The following is a 19,911-nucleotide window of genomic DNA, read 5'->3' as shown; positions in this document are numbered from 1 at the left end:
AAAATGAAAAGGAGCAGTATCCGTGTGGAGAACGCTGTAAATGTCTTTTCCATCAGGATTCCTTCCTCCAGCTCACGCTGTGCTGAGGGCTCTCTTATGTGTCCGGATACCCCACAGAGACGTTGATTAAGTCAAGCTGAAGGCCAATGCCTGCCTGCAATCGAGAGCTCCCAGCTCACTCAGTAAGCTATCAGGTGACCCGTCTCTCTTACTCATTCACTCTCCAGTTAGATACTGATGCTGAGAGGAGCATTTAGAGGCTGGGCTCCAGCCCCAAAAAACATTCTGCTGGGTGTTGATAACCAGCAGGTATCAAGAGGTGGAGGAAAGAAGGGTGGGAGTGGAGGGTTGAGCTGAGGATATGGCAGTACTGGGAGGCAGAGGGTAAATGATCTCTGAAGGCCATCTTATTAATGGAGGCTTTTCATTACTAGCACTAATGCAAATGATTGGTGGGGCTAATGAGCTCCGAGGTCCGTGTGAATGAGGGCTCTGTGGAGCAGCAGTGTGTGACGATCATAGCGGGAGACGAAGGTGATGAGTTTTGAACATCATATCTGGTCATGATGAACATTTTGCTTGTACAAGAACAGGAGGAATAGAGAGAGAGAAATGGATGAATGAGCTGATGGGTCGGCAAGTCAATTGTGCAGCAACTCAATATGGCAGGCTGCTACAGGCAAGAGGGTACAAGATGAGTGGCGGAGGGGACGAGCGTATTTCACTGTCAGTGGTTTAAAGTGAGGTAAAGCATGGAAAATGTCTTTGTCGCCTTCCATAAAGCGCTTGCACACTCTCGTTGTGTAAGCATTTAAAAAACGATGGAGCGCAGCACACTCTTTGAAAGCGCGGCATCCCCTCATCAAATGTGATGAGAGTTGCGTGATATTCCATTTATACTCTTTACCGAACACGAGCGCAGTTCCCCCCGGAAAAAAAAACCCTGCTTTTAATTTGTGCTGTACTGTGTTAAAGACAGCCTTGGTGGTTGCTGTGAACCTTACATGTAGAGGGATTTAGCCCAATTTACAGCATGGTGTGTACAGGATCAGTTCTGGCTCAGGAGTGTCTCATGTGGGCTCTCCCAGGGGTGCTGCGGGGGGAGGACCAGAAGCCACTGATTGATGGTCAAGGACCCCACCCCCCACCACCCCTTGCTCAGAAGAACCCATCTCTGAAGCTGTGTCCTCGGGGGGATTGGGATGCTGCCTGGCTGGCTGCGGTCTGTGCACCACTCGTGACAGCCTGCTTGGAGAATACGACCAAAGACTCAAGGGATGAATCATCCGCTAAATGACGAATTAATAAATTGGAGACTTAATCCAACACAAAAACATGGCAGATTCTGTTTTATTCTCCTTGCTTCTTGCATTTTCAGGTGTACGTATAAAACTTAACGCAAGCGAACGCAAGACTGAGGATTTCTGAATGGAGCTCAAACCTTACAAATCCAGCGTGTGTGATGGTTAAAGGGCTGACAAGAGGAAGGGAAAGGAGCTCACGCTATTACTTCATGAATGATGATGTTCCAGTGAATTACAGTGCAGTGCATAACACTCAAGATGGTACTCAAAACAAACCCCGCATTGAGTGTCACTGTTGCATATTTCAATATGATTCATTATCTGTGTCAACAGTGACTGAGGTTCAGGGCCTTAGCATTTGTTGTGCATATGATATGTGGGTGACAAAACTGCTGTCGATGGAGATTTGGGTGGGGAGGGCGAGAGAGAGAGAGAGAGAGAGAGAGAGAGAGTGTGGCTCATACTCCCTGCACACTATTTAAAGCTGATGGCTTCAGTCCAGAATCAGGGGAGAGAACCAGGGATTGTTATTTTCAAATGGCTCTGGCTAGAGCTGGGGAGGCTTTAGTTTTTCATTTCTATTCGGTTGCAAAACAGTAATTGAAGCGTATCGCTTTCATCTCCACTTATCTCCTCCACTCCTCTCCCTTTGGAGCGCCGCTTGTCCTACCGGCGTTTGCGCATCTTGACACTGTTGGTTTCTTTATGATATATTGTCTGGGATGCTGTTACTTCATTGTAGCTCATTGCTGATGTACATGGCAATTAAATTCAAACCCAAAACAGATGTACCCCCCCCCCCCCCCTCTCTCTTCTGTCCGCTGCTGCTGCTGCTGATGCCTTGCTCTCATACTCCTTTCAATCACTATCTTTTTTCCCAGCTCTCTCTTCCTTTGATTCCTCCTTCTTCTCCCTCGTATCTGTCTTTCTTTTGCGCCCCCTTTCTGTCTTTCTATTCCCTTCATGTTAATAAGCAGAGTAATGGTGTTGCAGGCAGTTCCTGGTTGGGGAATTAATTAAAATGGCAAGTTACCACCCACACAGTCAAAACAATAGAGGCCTCGGCAATGACACAGGCAGATATTAAACAAGCCCAAAATCAAACACTGTGAGGAGGCAGGGACCCAACACACAGACTACCCCCCAACTTCACTTAACACTTCCCTTCATGAAGTACTGAGGGGTTTATTGTTGTGCTCTCCAGCCCAGTCAACACAAGTCATAGCAGAGATCCAGTAATTACCTTCTAAAACTCCCTGAACTGCTGCATGAAAAGCAGTTGTGTACAAGATATTAATGCGATTACTGCAGCATTGACTGAGCCAGGAACTACACTGACACTGATTAGAGGAGAAACTGAAGAAGGGAAATAGTGACATCTGCTTATTCCCCACCCACCACGCACACACACAACCCAAATGATTTTGCTAGCGTGGTAAGCACAATGCAGCGCACTCAGGCTCCAGCAACAGTGGGCCGGCTGAGCAGGACAGGAGCTGTTGCTATGGTTACCATTTCTCGGCTCGTTCTCACAGCCCAGGAAAACTGTGTCATTATCCTGTAATTTGGATAGGAAGAGAGAGAGAGAGAGAGAGAGACACACATAGAGAGAGAGAGAGAGAGAGAGAGAGAGAGAGAGGAGGGATACAAAGAGAGACAATGAGGTAGAAAGGGGAGACAAAGATAGAAAGGCAGAGACAAGGAGAAAGAACAGGGGCTACAGTTCACACAGGCCAGCCATGCATCTAACACACACATCATCCAAATTTGCACCTATTTGTGCTCCTCTATCCACCAATTTTCCTTTTTTTCTCCCTTTCCCGTCTGTCAGCGGAGCTATAGTTTTCACTCTAATAGGTAAACAACTTCAGTGCTGACAATGCTTGGAAAAATCAGGTAAAAGCAGTGCCATGTCAGGTGATAATAGGGTGTGTCTTTTTTTTTCCTCGTCCATGGCATCTCCTGTGAAAATTGTTTCCCACAAGCTATTATGTTGGGGAAAAAAAGATCAATCCCTGCATGATTGTATTCATTTTAACACACCAACAGCCATATGCCACTCTAATGACAACCAGCGCAGGGTTGTTATTGAATAAATACCCGGGCCACAATAATAACAGCACAGTGGGATAACAATTCTCTTGTGTGTGTAACTCCTAGTAACTTCTTACTTTAGAAACACACTAAGCAAAGGACTTCATACTGTATGTTCATGACTGCATCTGCGTGTGTACAGTATGTGTTTTTTTTTTTGTCGCTTTGCTCGGTGTGTTTGTGCAACATGATGTCCACATCAGAGGAGTTAAATTGTGAACTAATTACATGGCCGTGTAAATAGAGGCACCCTGCTGATATGGGCTATTCACCACATGATTTCCCCTGGTAGAGCAGAGCCTGTTTGCACTGCCTAGCTGTGTGTGTGTGTGTGTGTGTGTGTGTGTGTGTGTGTGTGTGTGTGTGTGACCCATACATGATGTAAGTGTATGTGTGTGCTAAGGGAGAGCATGTGTTGTAACCTGTGAGGTGTGCTTTATTGAGCTACAAACTAAAAGAGTGCGTGTGTGTTGAGGAGGCAGAGTAGCCCCTCCAAATGAAAGGCTGCCCTCTCCCTCTCTGTCCTCCTGACACAGCTCTCCAGAGAGACCTGTTCATATTACTGTGGTGCTGGTCAGAGAAACAACAAACAGCCCAAAACAAAGCCGCCTTCGATAGGAATGTGAAGAAATAGACCTTGTGTCGCCCTCATTTATTCTCCTCTCTCCACTGATGGAGTTTTTGTACCACTATGGAAGAGGGAAAGTCGTTTGACACCCCACTAGAAAAATATGAGATGAAAGAAAAGTGTTTTAGAATATGTTAGAATCGGAAGCAACAAAGTACATTTAATCAGTCACTGCACTTTGTACAATTTAATTTGAGGAACTTACTTTAGTTGTTCATTTAATGCTGCTTTAGACTTCTATTCCACTACATCTCAGTGAGATAAAATTGTAGTTTTAACTCCACTGTATTTGAGATGCAGTTATGTACCCCAGTACCACCCATCATGTTGTAATGGTATGCAAAATGTTATCCATAGTTATTGATTCTCACTCATTTATTTATTTATTTATTTTGATAATTATTTTTCTGTCTGTGTAGCAACATTTGTTTTTAGTTATGCATCTTGTGACCATTTGGAGGGGCCTGGACTACTGGACTTAACTACCTAACTGTAAATAAAGTAGTTAAAACAAGCTTCACGTCAATCAGCTACAACAGTAAGGCAAGGCAAGGCAAGGCAAGGCAGCTTTATTTGTATAGCACATTTCAGCAACAGGGCAATTCAAAGTGCTTTACATGAAAACAGAATAAAAAATTTAAAACAGTTAAAATACAAGAATAAAAGTTACAGTGCAGTATAAGAAATGAAACATTAAAGAGCAATTAAAACAGCAGTGTTCTGTATACGCTTTGATACATCAGTATTAACAATCTCATAATGTAATATATAATAGTATATCAGTCACAGGGGCCAATTTTCAGCAGAATGAGTGCTTTTATTTTGATGCTTAAAGTGCATTTTGCTGATAATATTTCTACTTTGACTTAGTAGGATTTTAAATGCAGTACTTTATGCAATGCAGTATGTTTACATTGAGGTGTTGGTACTTTTATATAAGCACAGGATCTGAGAACATCTTCCACCACTGTTTAGAATATACAGTACAGTAGCAGCATTGTTGTGAAGTATAGGTTTCTCTTACAAATGGAGAAACTCCAACTCCAAATTGTAGTAATTGCAGTTTTTACAGTCTCCTTTGGAAACACCATACCAGGCTGACTGTGGGTTTACAAATGGTAAAAGTGCAATCACAACTAATCAGAGCTTCTCTTGTTTCCTGCCCACAGCGCCCAACACTGCACCCTATGGGAGCACAGGAAGTGCGCACGTCCCGCTGGCCTGCCGATACCTGGTCCTGGCTCTCTCCTCCTTCATCAGCGTGTACTAGCAGAGGCCAGGCTAGACACAATGACTGTCAAGAGCATTTATGAATCATTTTTGACATTGCTGAAGGCTGGAATCCAATCTGGTACAGTTTGTTGAAAAGCCGTGATGGGGAAAATAATCAGCGATACTTTGTGTGGGGAAATTTTCTTTTCTTTTTTTTTCTTTGCTTTTTGGTGAAATTTCTGCCATGTAAATACTATGATGTTTATTATTATTATTATTATTATTATTATTATTATTATTATTTTCTCTCTTCTTTTCTGATTGATTGACCACCTTGTTGTGAATCAGTGCTCACCCCCCTCCCCACCCCACCTCCAATCACATCAAGCCCCCAAACTTCCCAAATGAGTTACTTTCATGCCTCTTCCTCTTCTTTTTGAGGCGATGGCGCAAAATGGCCATTTTTTACATGGCCAAATTGGCCATGGCTAAAATGGCTAAGCAATTGTGCCAAGTCTCTCAGTACACAGAATTACCATACCAATGTTGTATTGAATGTATTATGGGTTGTTGAACAAAGGAAAGACATTTAGATTCCTAACAATACAAATTCTGATTGAGTGTGTGCAAAAAATACAGAAAATATCGGGGGGGGGGAATCAAAAGAAGAAAAAAGTCATGGCTTTTTCAGGACCTGTATTGTCATGATGACTCAATAGATGGATGGACAGTGTTAAAGGTGTGCTTTGTTGTATTCTGAAATGGGTCCTTCAGTTACTATGCCTGACAGATTTGATCAGGCAGCCGTCAAAGTAGCAAAGTATACTGTATTGTATCTTGATATTTTAACATAGTGTATGCTTTTGTTTTAAAGTGGGACCAGCTTTTCTCATTCGACCAAGAACATTAACACAGTTCATGACTTTGTACAGTATGAAGGGAGGAACATCGCTGCCCTACGTTTACATTTTTCTTGAAAATATAAACACTACAGTATATACTCCATACTTTTTTGAGTCTGCATACGTGAATGTCACAACTAACTGTTGCAGTTGAGAAGAAAAATCAGAGTCCAATTTCAACTGTTGTAAGCTTTTCTTCTAAAGATGCAGTTCTTTGAAACATGCCACCTCCAGTGGGCATCTGAGCAGAGCGTTGTGCCTCAGAATTTGTTGTGTACCTACTGATCATCGACTGGCTGAAAACCCACAGCTGCACACTGTAGGTCGCTAGAAGTTTCTGGCTTCAGCATTTCTCTGGAAAAGCAACATTCTGCAGCATGGTATTTTATTCCTCTGTTTTTCGTTACAGATCATTAAATACTTAAATATATCACCGTCTCTTCTACAGTAAATATATCTACATTATTGCACCAATTTACAAATAAAGAACATCCAGAGAGCCAAAGGTCATGTACCCTAAGATTTCTGGCGAATACACCAACATATATCATCCAAAAAAAAAGTACAATAGAGAAACCTGCTCTGCCTCCAATCTGAGTCCTTCTTGTGTTAATTATGATTAACAGAACACAAACTAAAGCTTATGAGCATGCTCATCACTACAAGCATGGCCTAAGGTGCTAACAGCTCCTCCAAGATGAGAGTCCATTTTATTCAAACAGCTGATCAGTGTCCACAGGGCCAGTGAATGTCCAGCAGAGAATCAATTAAACCATGAGGTCGTTTAATAGAAGAAAATGTGGCTTTTTAGTTCACTGAAATCAACCATATCAAGGCTCAAAAACAATGTAATCGTAAGGGTTTACTTTTTAACAAGACAGTCATGGCATATTCATCCTCAAGTATCTTCAATTCATGGTGTAAACAGAAATACTGTACTGTAATGCCTTAATAGTACCATAGACATTAAATTAACCTCCTTTAGAAGGACACTTCCAGAAGCTCTCATTAAGATACAACTCATTTGTTTGACACATTACTGCTTAGTGAATGTTCATAAACCAGTAGCTGACTTATCTTTCTAATTTGGCATTATATTCAATTCAATTAAACTTCTCAACTTCTCATGCAGGTATTTTCAAATAAGCCAGTTGCATCTGATAGAAATGCAGTATTTGTCATACAGGTTGACATGTTTGCAGGTCTTGTTTGGATTTGGATTGTGTTATTTTTTTGCCTCGCGATCGAGGGACTAACAGTTCACGCAGTATTTTCACATGAACTTGTAACTGCAAACCTATAGAGAAATAGCCATCGCAGTTAAAAGACTTAAAGCACAAACACTGTTATTACTTTTATGTTTCGTGGTGATTTGTTTTAAGGTCTGCTAAACATTTTTTTTATTTTGTTTGTACTGAAATTGTTATCAGCTTGTTTTACAAATTATGAAAATACTGCACCATATGATCTTGTTTAAATGTTAAGGTATAATGAAAATGGGTCAGAACTATATTTATTCTCTTCCTTTATGAAAACAATGTATAAAAAATTACATTTGAAACATGTAAAACTGGATATGTGACATGTATTTGAATGAGGCACAGTATGGCATAGTTTATAATGTTGTTGGGTTGATTTAGATGCCATAACTGTTGTTGATTTTCTGTCGGACGAGTACATTAAAAAAGAACAATGTTTGCAATCAAATTACCTACTTTTTGAAACAGAGAGGGTGTGAACCAATATAACAGTATTATAGAACAGAATCAATGTGTGTATATTTGGAGAAAATAGGATACCTTTTGATCTTTAGAGCCAGTGTGTAGTCATAGTTTTCACACACTTGCGTGTTTGACAATGTGCAGAGAGTATGGTTGTGCTGCATGTCAAAGTTAACCTGTGTTTTTGAGGTGGCCATTTTACAGATATTCATACTTTTTATGAATGGAACCAGTTTTTTCCAAAACACATTTGGTTCTTAAATCTGGTCTAAAAATACATACCTCCTACGGACCAGCCGGCTATGTTTGTTTGTGATTTATTTGAATCAACTTTTGCTGATAAACTAAAACAACTGCTATTCAGAGTCATAATGATTATTGTGGCACTTTGGTGATGGTCTGAAGTTATGTTGGCTGCTTGTCTAAGCAGTCAAAACCATGCTAGTATTCATACATATGAAATGTACTGGATGTTGATTATTTTTTGAATAATAGTATTAACAAGTCCCTTTTATCGAATCATTATTATTTGCAATAAAAGTCTTCATGTTCCAATATAAACCCACATCTGAGTTAATGAGCACTCAAAGGGGTTGTCATTATCACTGGGACAGGGTTTTAGCCATAGCACGCCGTTGCAACAGTGTCCTTAAAATATAAACCGTCTCGTCACTACGTTCTCCCTGCGTTGTCTTGTTGTCTCCCTTAAAATCAAGGGCAGAATCAATGCTGTTAGCAGGGTTCTAATTTGTAGATTTTATAAGTTGTATCAAAATTTACTTTGTGAGGTAATTCAACTACCACATTAACTGTTGGTTGTTAGCGAGTAGACATGTAATGTTCGGCCAAAGATGGTTTGCTGGAGAGGAAAAACAACACTCTGTACTTTGTAAAAACTAAGAAAGGATTACGTCTGGTTGCGGTTCAAAAGTACCAGCTGCGTAATGAGTCTGTTGGTCAATAAATAATCTTACGTTTGCTGACTGCACACATCAAAATCCAGCCCGATACGTTGTAGCTAGACTGCAGTCGGGTACTGACCAACAGCTAAAGCTAGCAGCTAGTAATTTTATAACCCCTCAGTTATATTTTTAAGAACATCACACACTAATATTTTAATCACCTAAATCAGAATCTTTGATAATGTAGGACTGAGCGGCAGCTAGTTCTGTCTGTGAAATTGTAGCGTTAGCTAACACTAGCTAACGTCAGCCAACGTTGCAAATGGATCAATTTCGATGATGCGTGATATCTTTAGCTTTAACTGTCAGGGGTGATTTACCAGATTTTTGTCAATATTACCAGATGTAGACCCCTACATAGTAGTCACCACTTAATGTATTTCCACTTTTAATGAAGTGAAAAAAAAGTTACAAAAGTCACAGTAATGTGGCTACATATCACATCTGAATGTGAGCTACATTCAATTAGTCTGGTTTTGTAGATACAGATGAAAGTTCTTTGAAGTTGACTTCAAGCAAACTACTGCTTTGTCAGTGGCACAGTTAAACCCTGGTGAAACAACACTGCTGGGACTGTTCCCCAGGCTTGAGCGGCATGAGGGAAATATCAGTCTGTTTGTACAGTGTAGCCTGAATTATTGAGTCATCTTAATTTTGCCGTATCATGCGTATTTGATCCTCTCCCCTCTGCCCTTAAACACTGCATAAATCCTCCTGAGCCCAGATGGCCAGAAGCCACAGTACATTGGATTAACCAATGTTTGCAGTGCATCCTCATCATTGACTGGAGTGTGTCGCGCAGTATATATGATCTGGAGATATTTACAAACATACATCACTGCACATTCAGTCCCATAATGCATCAGGGGCAGATTATACCTTTTTTTTTCGCAACAGCACTAGGCTTTCAAGTATCCTTTGACCCCAATTCACTCTTGACTTCAAAAACCCACGTTTGTGTGACCTACCTCATAAAAGTTCAGTTGAAAAAGTTCTGTTTATGTACAAGCTGAAAAGAGGCCACGCCACCCACCTGCAGAGATCACTGCCTCACCTAGTGCTCCCAGCTGACAGCAGAGGGGGAAAAAATCTCTCCACTTTTAAATTTAAGATAAGAGGATTTTAAATATTCATGCTAGTGCCCTGCAATCCCCAACCTGAATTTTTAAATTGTCCATTTCCAAGCATTCTCATCCCAATGCATCAGAATCATATTGTTCTGTTTGCATTTATTACAAGTTTATTTGTGTTTCATTTATTTAAGTTGTTAACAACTGAGTCTTAGAGAGGGTCAAGTACTGTACTGAATGTGCCTTTGAAGTACTTTCTCAATCATAACCAGCCCTCATTTAAATCATCAATGCTCCTGTACGCAGTCTTTTAGCTGATGGCTCACTTAAAGGGGAACTATTCTCTAGCATTTTTAGGTTTATACTTGTATTTTGTGTTTGTACTAGGAAATGTTTACATGCTTTAATGTTCAAAAAACACTTTATCTTTCTCATACTGCCCATGGCTGCTGCACCACTCTCTGCGCCTTTCTCTTTAAGCCCCCCTCCCAAAAAAGCCCAGTCTGCTCTGATTGGCCAGCGTGTTTCCTGGACTCTCCGCTGCATTCCAGTTTTGTTTTAGTAGTAGCAGCTAGAGCTACTGTAACGGAGTTGTACCATGAAAAATCACAAAAAAAGGCTTCTAAACCAAATACTATACAACTGGACATGTCCCAGCAGTAATGTGAAATTGGGGAGAAATAACCAGCATTGGCCGCCAAGAATACAGCTATCTGGCCTTAACATGCAGCTACTTAATAGTTAGCAGTATGCTAACGATAGATTGTAATGGAATGAAGCAGCACTTTCTACCGTCAAAAATCGCAGATAAAGGCTTCTGAACCAAATACTACCCAATCGGATATGCTTCAGCAGTAATGCGACCCGAAATTGGGAAGAATTTATCAACATTGGCAGCCAAGATGACATCTTTTACTGCCGTTAGCATGTAGCTACTATAGTTAGCAGTGGACACTAATAGAGTATAGCAACACTTTCTACAGTCAAAAATACCGTTAGCATGTAGCTACATGCGACAATGTTAACACTGCAGTAGCTTTAAAAAAAAAAAAACTCCAGTCCTGCCTGGCTGGAGCAGATGACCAATCATAGAAGGCCGGAGAAGGCCGGCTTGGAGTTGCGAAACACTTAGCCAGAGTAGAAGAAACTGTTGAAACCAGAGCGTTCACCACAGTTGAAAATCTGAACGTTTTAGCTCACGAGATTTCTCTAAAATACGTTTACCTCATTATTTTTGCCACGTGAAAATACGACATTATAACATGTAGATATGACAGAAAATTGGGAAAAGCATATGTCCACTTTTAGTTTTCACTACATTGACTATAGCTAACATCAGCCAAACATTAAATATCTCAACATAGAAGCAAACTACAGAATTAATTAACTTTAACAGTTATTCTGACACGTAACCCCTAAGTAGCATAGAATACAAATGAATGAAACAAAGTTAAATGTCATCGTAATTAAAATAATTAGGATTAATGCATATTTAAAGTGTAGTCGTGTATTTAACAGAAGCAGGGTTCAAATCATCTTCATCCTGGCTATTATCAGGTCAAACTCTCATCATGTTTGTTTTCACTTCTTTAATATGGGCAGGGGCGTATTTGAAAGGCATGCTTATTAATCCTTTCTGTGATTGACATACTGTACCTGACATTAAGATTTTCTGCTGCAGTAAAAAAGAAAAGAAAAACACAGCTTGAGTTTAAACAAACAGCAAGAATTATTTTGTGGATGATGTGTGACTCTGGGTGTCAATGTAGGAAATATGATGACAAACTCAGAGACTGCTGTGACACTTTGCTACAGTGTGTTGCTGCACTAACGGGAGCACACACACTGTGTTGCCAATAGAAGCTGATGTAGGGAGGTGATTCAATATATTGCAGGTGGCATTTACAGTCTTAAAAGGCAAAAATGAATAAATACAGACAATGAGTCATTTTGTTTTGCAACTAATACAAATGCTCAACCCATCAGCGTGATTTCAGCACATAATGCTTTACAGTGTATTGTGATTTGACCACTCAATTATGGATGTTTGCAGTTTCTTTACTGCAAATGAATATATGTAAAACAGCATTACCCTGCAGAAACACTAAGGCAGCATATACAGTAGGTTATGGAAATGATTAGCATGGTGTCAAAGTGCTGTTTGGGTTTTCACAAAGGCGTCTGTGGCCGGCATGAACACAGAGGAGAGCAGAGGAGTTGTGAGAGAGCGATTCCTCCTGACCCTGCGGTTAATGAAACCCTTCCTGTGCCTTTGTCAGTTTTAACTGGGAGATTGTGTCATACCGCACTGGAGCTGCCGCCTGGCTCCTGCAGTCGCCATCCTACTTCCCTGAGCAGCATACTGAGTTGCTTATAGTATAAAAAAATCCTCTGTTTCTTGACTGCTAGCATTCAGTTTGGTAGATATGTTTGTTGCGATGCTATCCCTCCTTTCAAACGCAGGCAGAAAGAGGGTGAAAAAAAATTCTTTCTCAATAACCAGTCTCCGGGAAAGTTTGATCCAGCTCTAAATAAAAATAAAGATAGAAACAAATCATTCCATTTTTTTTTATTTTTTTTTTATTAAATAGGCCTCCTTCTTCTCTCGCTCTCCAATATTTCAGTTGGCACAAAACTAGTGAGCAATTTCTGACTGGTGTGAAACCCCTCTGATATCGTGTCAGCTGCCAATGTAGGGGGGGGGGGGGGGGGGGGGGCTATTTAAAAAAGAATTTACATCAAGTATTTGTCAACCTGTCCCTCATTATTTCCACTGAACTGGAAAATATGTTGTCAGCCGATGATGCAGAGCCTGAGATAATGCCTGGGTTTTAAAGCAAGTTATCTAAGCTAGGTCTCTCCATGACGTCAATGACTGTGAAGGGTTTTCATGTAAAGCTTGCGGGCAGTTGTCAGTTTTGGTGAAGGATTGAACAGGTTTGCCATAGAGAGAATGCCATCATTTGACTGATAGTAAATGTAATCGTATTTCATTTTCCATGCCCCAAAAGGCAGATTACACATTGTTTTATATACACTGAATGACACAGCTAATCAGTTCTTTGTAGCACCAGTTCATCATTTGTCTTTAGTGTTGTATTTGTTTAAATGGAGTGGCCTCTGGTAGAGTTCAAGGTAATGAGGTGCAGCATTTCTTCTGTTTGTTAACTGTAAATTCAATATATATATATATATTTATGCCATTTCTTTTCTTTTTACAAAAGTGGGAATGGATATTATAAGGTTGATGGGAACATCCTGAAATTTTCTATATGGACTTTTATTTCTCTTTTTTTCCTTTTTTTTTTGTAAATCTTCAATCTTTCAAATCATCATTCTGAAAAACAATACGATGAGAAGTGTGGAATGAAAATGTTTACTCAAATGTGTATTAAGGTCCTTTAGCCACCAGGGATATAGTTGTACATTTATAGGCTCTAGATCACTGGAATGATATATACAGCTTTAAGTGGCATTGATATATCTATATATAATATATATAAATATATATTGATATTTGTCCAGAAATAAGAAAATGTACTTCAATTACTTTATAGCTTACATTGTGTATAGCACGTATGCAAGTCCATTTTCATCATGTTTGATGTAATTTTGTAGCAGTGGTTTGATACTAATAAATGGCAGTTGATGATGGAGTTCTAGATTGTGTTTGTGTTGAACTGAAGTGACATTAACAACAACACTGTCATGCTTTCATATGTGTTCAAGGGGGAAGGGTTTGACTGAAGAGCCACACTGGAATAGGACAATTTATTCATTACAGCATGTTACAGACTAAAAGTATACAAGTCATCCATTTCATGAACAAATACTTTGTGATTAGAGTTTCTTGTGTATAAACAACTTTTGTAATATTAGTTTTTAATACACAGTTAATGGAAATGTGTCTGTTTTAAATGCATTTTGTTTGTATAGTTGTACTCAAGTCCCTGACATTCAAAAGTAATTAAAAACATCTATGGACTATGGTAAGATGTAAAACAAACATTATTCCATTACTTCTTTCATTTACAGCAGGACAACAAGATGAGAAATGCACGGACTGTCTCGCAAGAAAAAAGACAGAAATAGTTGTTTATCCAAATGCCTAAAACAACCTATGTTTACGTTATTAGCGCCAGGAGCTCACTGTTAGTTTCCTGTTACCTTCCAACAGTCGGCATCGTTTACTTTTATCCATGACCACAATCTTTCCAGAACCTCAACTAAAAAATGTGACAAAACAATCCCAACTCATGGCCATATAAGGGACAGTGGTGCCTTGAGCTCAATGCTAACAACGCCATGCTTGCATGCCTGCAATGACAATGATAACATGCTGATGCTAAGCAGGTATAATGTTCACCACTAATTTAACATGTTAGCATGCTTACATTAGCTAATTAGCACTAAACACATAGCAGAGGCTGACGGGCATTAGTTTTGTAGGTATTTAGTAATGAACAAAAGTATTGAACAAATTAAAATGATGGCGCTAGATTAAAAATAATTAATCTTAAAGAGAACATGAATGTGTGTACCAAATTTCATGACAATCAATCCAGTAGTCCAGTAAATTTCCCATTAAAAAGCACAAATGTCAACCTCATGGTGGCGCTGGAGGAACTAGAGGGGATCAACAAAGTCAGTAGGATTCATCCTCTGGTGACCACAAATTTCTATCCAAGATTTCTTGGCAATTCTTCCAGTAGTTGTTGAGATATTTCAGTAATAGTAATATTCAAATTTTGTTTTGTCACAGATTTGACAAAATGGTGGATGCGACAATGTCAGTTAAACTGTAACTGCCATAGAACTGTGCTTCTAGCAACAAAAGCACTTCTAGGACTTCTTGTTGAATAAATCTTAAACATCAAAGATATTTATCAATCCTAACTTAAACTCCCTGAATCAGGAGTGTTATAACTACTTAAAAAACTACTCCAAAGTCTATATTATCTTATAATCCTTAACGTGATCAAGTGTTTTTTTTAGCCCAAACCTCAATTTTTCCCTGACCATAACCAAATAGTCTGTGTGCCCAGACCTAATCAAACCTGAACTACAGCATTCAGGGGACAAAGGATGAGGCTTCAGATCAGACAACATTCACATGTGTTGTTTTGAAAAGTAAGTTTAGTTTGGAGGTAGACTCACTTTGCCGGACCTTCCTCCACCGTGGTGCTGCGGAGAAGGGTCTGGCTAGTCCCCACAGCGTATGGGAGAAAAACGTGCTCTGGTTTATTGGCATTTCTTTAAACCAATTACAATCGTCTTGGTCGGCGCTAAGCGCCGCATGGAGCAGCAGTGCCTCTGCAAAATGGATTCGGGAAGGAACTTGTTTTGGTGGAACGTGTCCGTTCAAAGGTTGTTTTAGTCATGCAACAGAAAACTCAGATTGGACAGATAGTCTAGCTAGCTGTCTGTATTTACCCTGCAGAGATCTGAGAAAAGTTTAACCATAGTCCTCATAAATCGATCAGAGCTTAAAATGGCAAGACAAAGGAAGCCCAAGGCAACAGATATCCGACCTAAATGAGTGAAATCTGGCGGAATTTCCGTCGGCAACAGAGCAATACAGGAAGTGGAACGTCGAGGATATAGACTAGTTTGGAGGGTATGTTGGAAAATCAGCTTCAATATTCCCACTGATCAATGGCTTAAGAAACTTCTAGTCATGAAAGTCTGTAGTTTATGGGCTGTCCTGGATGCACTGTTCCACCCTGACAGCCCTTTTTTTTCAAGCCCCTGTAAAACAATGTCACTGTCCCTGTCACAATGGCAATAGGGAGTTTGATATGAGGACAAATGGTCAAATCCACTGGCTGAATTATTGACTTATACCAAAATGTGAGAACAGAATTCCTCTGGGACAAGAGTTGAGTGGAAGTTGCTCTACACTCTAATTGCCCCCGCCCACAGTACGTCTTTCTTGGCAGCCCTGTGTTGAGTGTTACAGAGCACTGATGAACCATATAACACACTTTAAGTGTTTAATTAATTATTTAATTAATAATTAAAGCTCACTGAGATTATCAAGATCATGCACCGCACAACAATAAGCTGTGTAAAATCAGGAGACTTAAACAACAGGTCTGGTCACATTGCTTAATTGCAGTGTTCTTGCAATTAGCATAGCCAGAACATTTTTTTTTTCTCTTATGTGATGGTCTAACCTCTCACCTGAAAAGACAGCTGAGGCAATTGCAGACTTTGTGGCTCTGTAGAGAATATGCAAATGTGAGGAGATGGAGTTTATGATCCAGAACTACTCTGTTCTGAGATGGAACATAAGTGACGGCAGCTAAAGTCAGGAAGAAAGAATCTGTGAAAGTGTTTGTGAAATAAAAGTGAGAATAATGAGACCTGTGTCTCAGGCAGATCCCTGCTCTAACAAGGCAATTAGGACGACTGTGACAAGTTGGACGGCCATTTGGACGTTATGCCCTCAGATTTTGACGAAGCAGCTTGTAAGAACGAAACTGTGTTGCTTTGCATTTATTTCAAATTAATATTTCTCTGCTGAAGACATTTAAATAGGTACTTTAACAACCCTGACTCCTAGAAATGACTGCCAGGATTAATGTTTTTATCACATAAAGCGTAAACATTGCTAATGAACAATAATAACCTCAATCCAAATTCTTCTCCTGTGTGGCCCTCTGTTACCGAACTCAACTCGGTCACCAAAATCCCTCTCTGTCTTCAACAATCGCTTGAAAAATAAGATTTTTTAGAACCCCAGTGACAATGACATCCACATTTGTCAGAGGGTCATCACCATCGTGCTGGAGAGGCTGTGACCACAAACGTGTCTTTTGTCTAAAACTAGCAAAGTACTGGGAAGCCATACATCCTGAGATCAAAACCAGTTTAAACACTGATGTGCTACTCTATGCTAAAAGATTTACCAGCTGCTGTTCCTTATTGTTAATTGTTTAAGTAAAGCTATAGTGCGTAGTTTCTGTTACCCCCATGAGGAATTTCAAGTAATGACACCAAAACTGTCGGCACGTCCACATGATACAGCCTTCTGTGATCGAGCATGCGCCACCACCCCTCCTTCACGCAGTTGCTAGTATGCAAGGAGGACACGGAGGATTAAAAAAACATGATGGACTCTTTAGAAGAGGTAATTATCTTCACTCGAGCTTCTGCGCGACAAAGTCACCAGACGACACAATCTTCTGAACATAGCCATACTGAGAAATACAGAGAGAGTTGTGTGGAGCTGATAGTCATAATTAGCTTTGTAGCAACTAATTTGGCAACGGCTTGAATGTTCATTAATATCAAAAAGCTACGCACTAAAGCTTTAAAGGAACATGAGTAGTCTTTGCTAGTTACAAAAACCAACCAACCACAATCAAAAACCAAGGAAAGACCCAAACAAGTATACTATATATAATTGAAAACATGACAGCATGAAAAGTTCTTTTCCACAGATGGACGCCAATCATTACATATTTTGCCAAAGAAGGACATCTGTCCCAGTAAATAATCCTAGATTATTACCTTATCTTAAAGGGGCGCTATGCAGTTTTGGCAATTTCTTCGCTGTTTTCTTGCTTTTTGCTTGCAGGTTTCTCTATAGAGCTCTCCCTACAGCTTTGGAATAGGTATTTGACAACACTGTTGTAAAAACTCGTTGGTGACTTCCCCCCCCCTCCCATCTTCTCCCTCTGGTCATGTGCATTTTTTTTCAAAGAAGCCGACGAAAGCACTGAGCCATGTCCACTGAGGTAGACAGCTAGTAACCTAGCTAGTAAGCCCGTAACAGACAGCGATCATAATAAAAACCTTTACAGACAATAGCAAAAATCCTGAGGTCACAATAACAAGAAATACAAAGATTAAACAGAGTTTACCCCAAAGATACTTACAAGTGCAACAGCAAGAACGAAAGGTCAGCATCGGATTTGCAGGCTTCTGTTTGTCTCAGTTCTCGCCATTCTGAAAACGCAGGTCCGATGTTTACTCGTGTCTGACTCCTCGCTCAGTCAGTCTACCGTTTCCTCTTCCTCTGTTCCTCAGACAATGCTTTCCTAGCTTTCTGCTGCTGCTTTTCTGCTTTTCTACTGTGTGTGTGTGTGTGTGTGTGTATGCACGTGTGCATTAACATGCACGTACAATATGTGTGCATATCTACATCTGCATAACTATTTTGAATGCCCTTGCCACTATCTTAAGAAGGTTCACACCAGTACACATGTATTTTTTCAGGACGAGTTTATGTTTGTTTACATGCATGTCTTAAAGAGTCAGATCTGCACCCACACTGCTCTTTGTCACATCCTATTTCAAGACTCCAACATGTGTGTGTACATCAGTACATTTTGCATTTTTCTACATTTCAATACATCTTGATAAAATTACATGAGTTTGCAACTATTCTAAACATACCAAAGCGTATGCGACATATTGCTCTGTTCTAACCCTACAATAAATACGCAATCAGTACACATATTTGCCGTTTCATCGAGGTGTAGTAAAATTCAAACACACAGAGTCTTACATAACCATAAAAGTAAGCCTGGCGGGTGCTGTCATCAAAAGTGTGCCTGCAGCCGCCTTTTTGAGATGAAAAAACAAATGAAACACTTTGAGGCTGAGCTGATTCCCCTTCCGTTCTGCAACTCCATCTGTCACTCCCAGCGACTTATTCTGAGCAAGAGTGCTTTCCTGCATGACCTCCATCACAGCGCGCAAGATGAACGAGGTGGGTCTGGTCTCTGTCCTCTGTCTTCTCTGTGCCAAGGCAGCAGGGGCACTGAAGCATCGAGAACACCTGCAAACTGAGAGTAATGAGGCAATAGGTCGTGTGGCCGTCCATCCTCCCTGCACTAATCAATTCAGCTAACCATTAAAGGGTATTGTCTGTATTTTTCAATCTGGACCCTACTTTTCCATGCATTTGTGTGTAAGTGACTCAACTGAACAAAAATCTTTGTTGGTCCAGTATTGAGCGACAGTCATGAACCAAGCTGCAATGCAATCCTATAGGGCAAATGTGCAACATCAATGTCTTTGCAGCACTTTTGAGTGTCAACATTATGGAAAGTTGCCGTTATCCTGCCATGCTTTCGTGTGTAACTTACTGATGCCAGGTCAAAACAGTAACTTTAGCTAATAGCATTAGCTTAACTCTGCTCTGTCTGCAGCTCTCCACTCTTGGAACAGCATTTTTCTTTAGGAAAATGTGCTTTGGTATAGGATTTCTTCTCCTCTTTGGTTGGCAGTCATCATCCCCATTCAAAATGGTCACTGCAGACCCGATGGTCTGTGAGACGTAGTGTACAGACCGGAGAGTTAGGATCAATTTCTAACTGTAGCTAACCCAGATTGAGTTGTAATTAAACTTTTTAGTAGTCACTACTTATTCTTTCATGTTTTGTTAATAACCATAATCATTACTAAATCACATTGTTATTTATAATAATCAGAATGCATTGCACAGATCATATTAAGCAGAGATACTGTAACTACGGATGTTAAGTTTCTGAATGAGAGGGGCGTGGTCATTTGAACTGTTCTGTGCTCAAGCGATGCAAATGGGAAAAAAAAAACGGTTTCTGTCCTGGTTAAAGTGTGTTTTAAAAAAATTCTGTTAATGTTTTGGGTGTGCATTTATGTTACCTGGGTTTTAGTTTTTTATGGTTGATTTAGTGTTCATGTTTATCTACATTAATGTTGCACCATGAGCGAGACCCGGTTGGGACTGATGGTGTCTGGGCAGTGAGGTAAGAGATCAGTGGCGCATACATAGATTGGAAATCAGTGATTTAGACTCCTGAGAGAAACTCCCCACGCAGTAGTATTTAGTGATGTCCTTTCTGTTAATTAGAACAAATGTTTTTAATTAGGGCTGTCAAAATAACGCGTTCATTTCGATTAATTAATCTGAGAAAAAATAACGCGTTAAAAAAAATAACGCAGATTAATCCATTCCATATTGACGTTTGACCCGGAGCCGTTCTGGCCACCATTGGACTGTAAAATGAAGGAGGGAGACGAGAAT

At 40.0% G+C, this 19,911-nt stretch overlaps 1 protein-coding gene and 1 long non-coding RNA gene across 5 annotated transcripts in view; one reads left to right on the top strand and one right to left on the bottom strand.

Moving 5' to 3' along the window:
* Positions 1 to 8,220, top strand: part of negr1 (neuronal growth regulator 1) — a 176,734-nt gene extending 168,514 nt beyond the window's left edge. For 3 of the 4 annotated variants that reach the window (XM_036007007.1, XM_031307112.2, XM_031307110.2), the window contains one exon: positions 5,196 to 8,220. In XM_036007007.1, coding sequence (XP_035862900.1) covers positions 5,196 to 5,296 — 101 coding nt within the window. In that variant the 3' untranslated portion in view covers positions 5,297 to 8,220. The remainder of the gene's footprint in view (positions 1 to 5,195) is intronic. The other variant, XR_004106248.2, reaches the window with a different exon arrangement.
* The window catches only part of LOC116055270, a 31,646-nt gene extending 12,046 nt beyond the window's left edge, over positions 1 to 19,600 (bottom strand). The window contains exons 1-2 of the long non-coding RNA XR_004106249.1: positions 19,590 to 19,600; positions 10,331 to 10,339 (exon numbers count right to left, since the gene is read on the bottom strand). This is a non-coding gene — a long non-coding RNA (uncharacterized LOC116055270). The remainder of the gene's footprint in view (positions 1 to 10,330; positions 10,340 to 19,589) is intronic.
* Between the last annotated feature and the right edge of the window lie 311 nt (positions 19,601 to 19,911).

This window comes from Sander lucioperca, chromosome 11, assembly GCF_008315115.2.
Source record: "Sander lucioperca isolate FBNREF2018 chromosome 11, SLUC_FBN_1.2, whole genome shotgun sequence".
NCBI classification, from domain to species: Eukaryota; Metazoa; Chordata; class Actinopteri; order Perciformes; family Percidae; genus Sander; species Sander lucioperca.
This window is presented reverse-complemented; position numbering and strand designations above follow the sequence as displayed.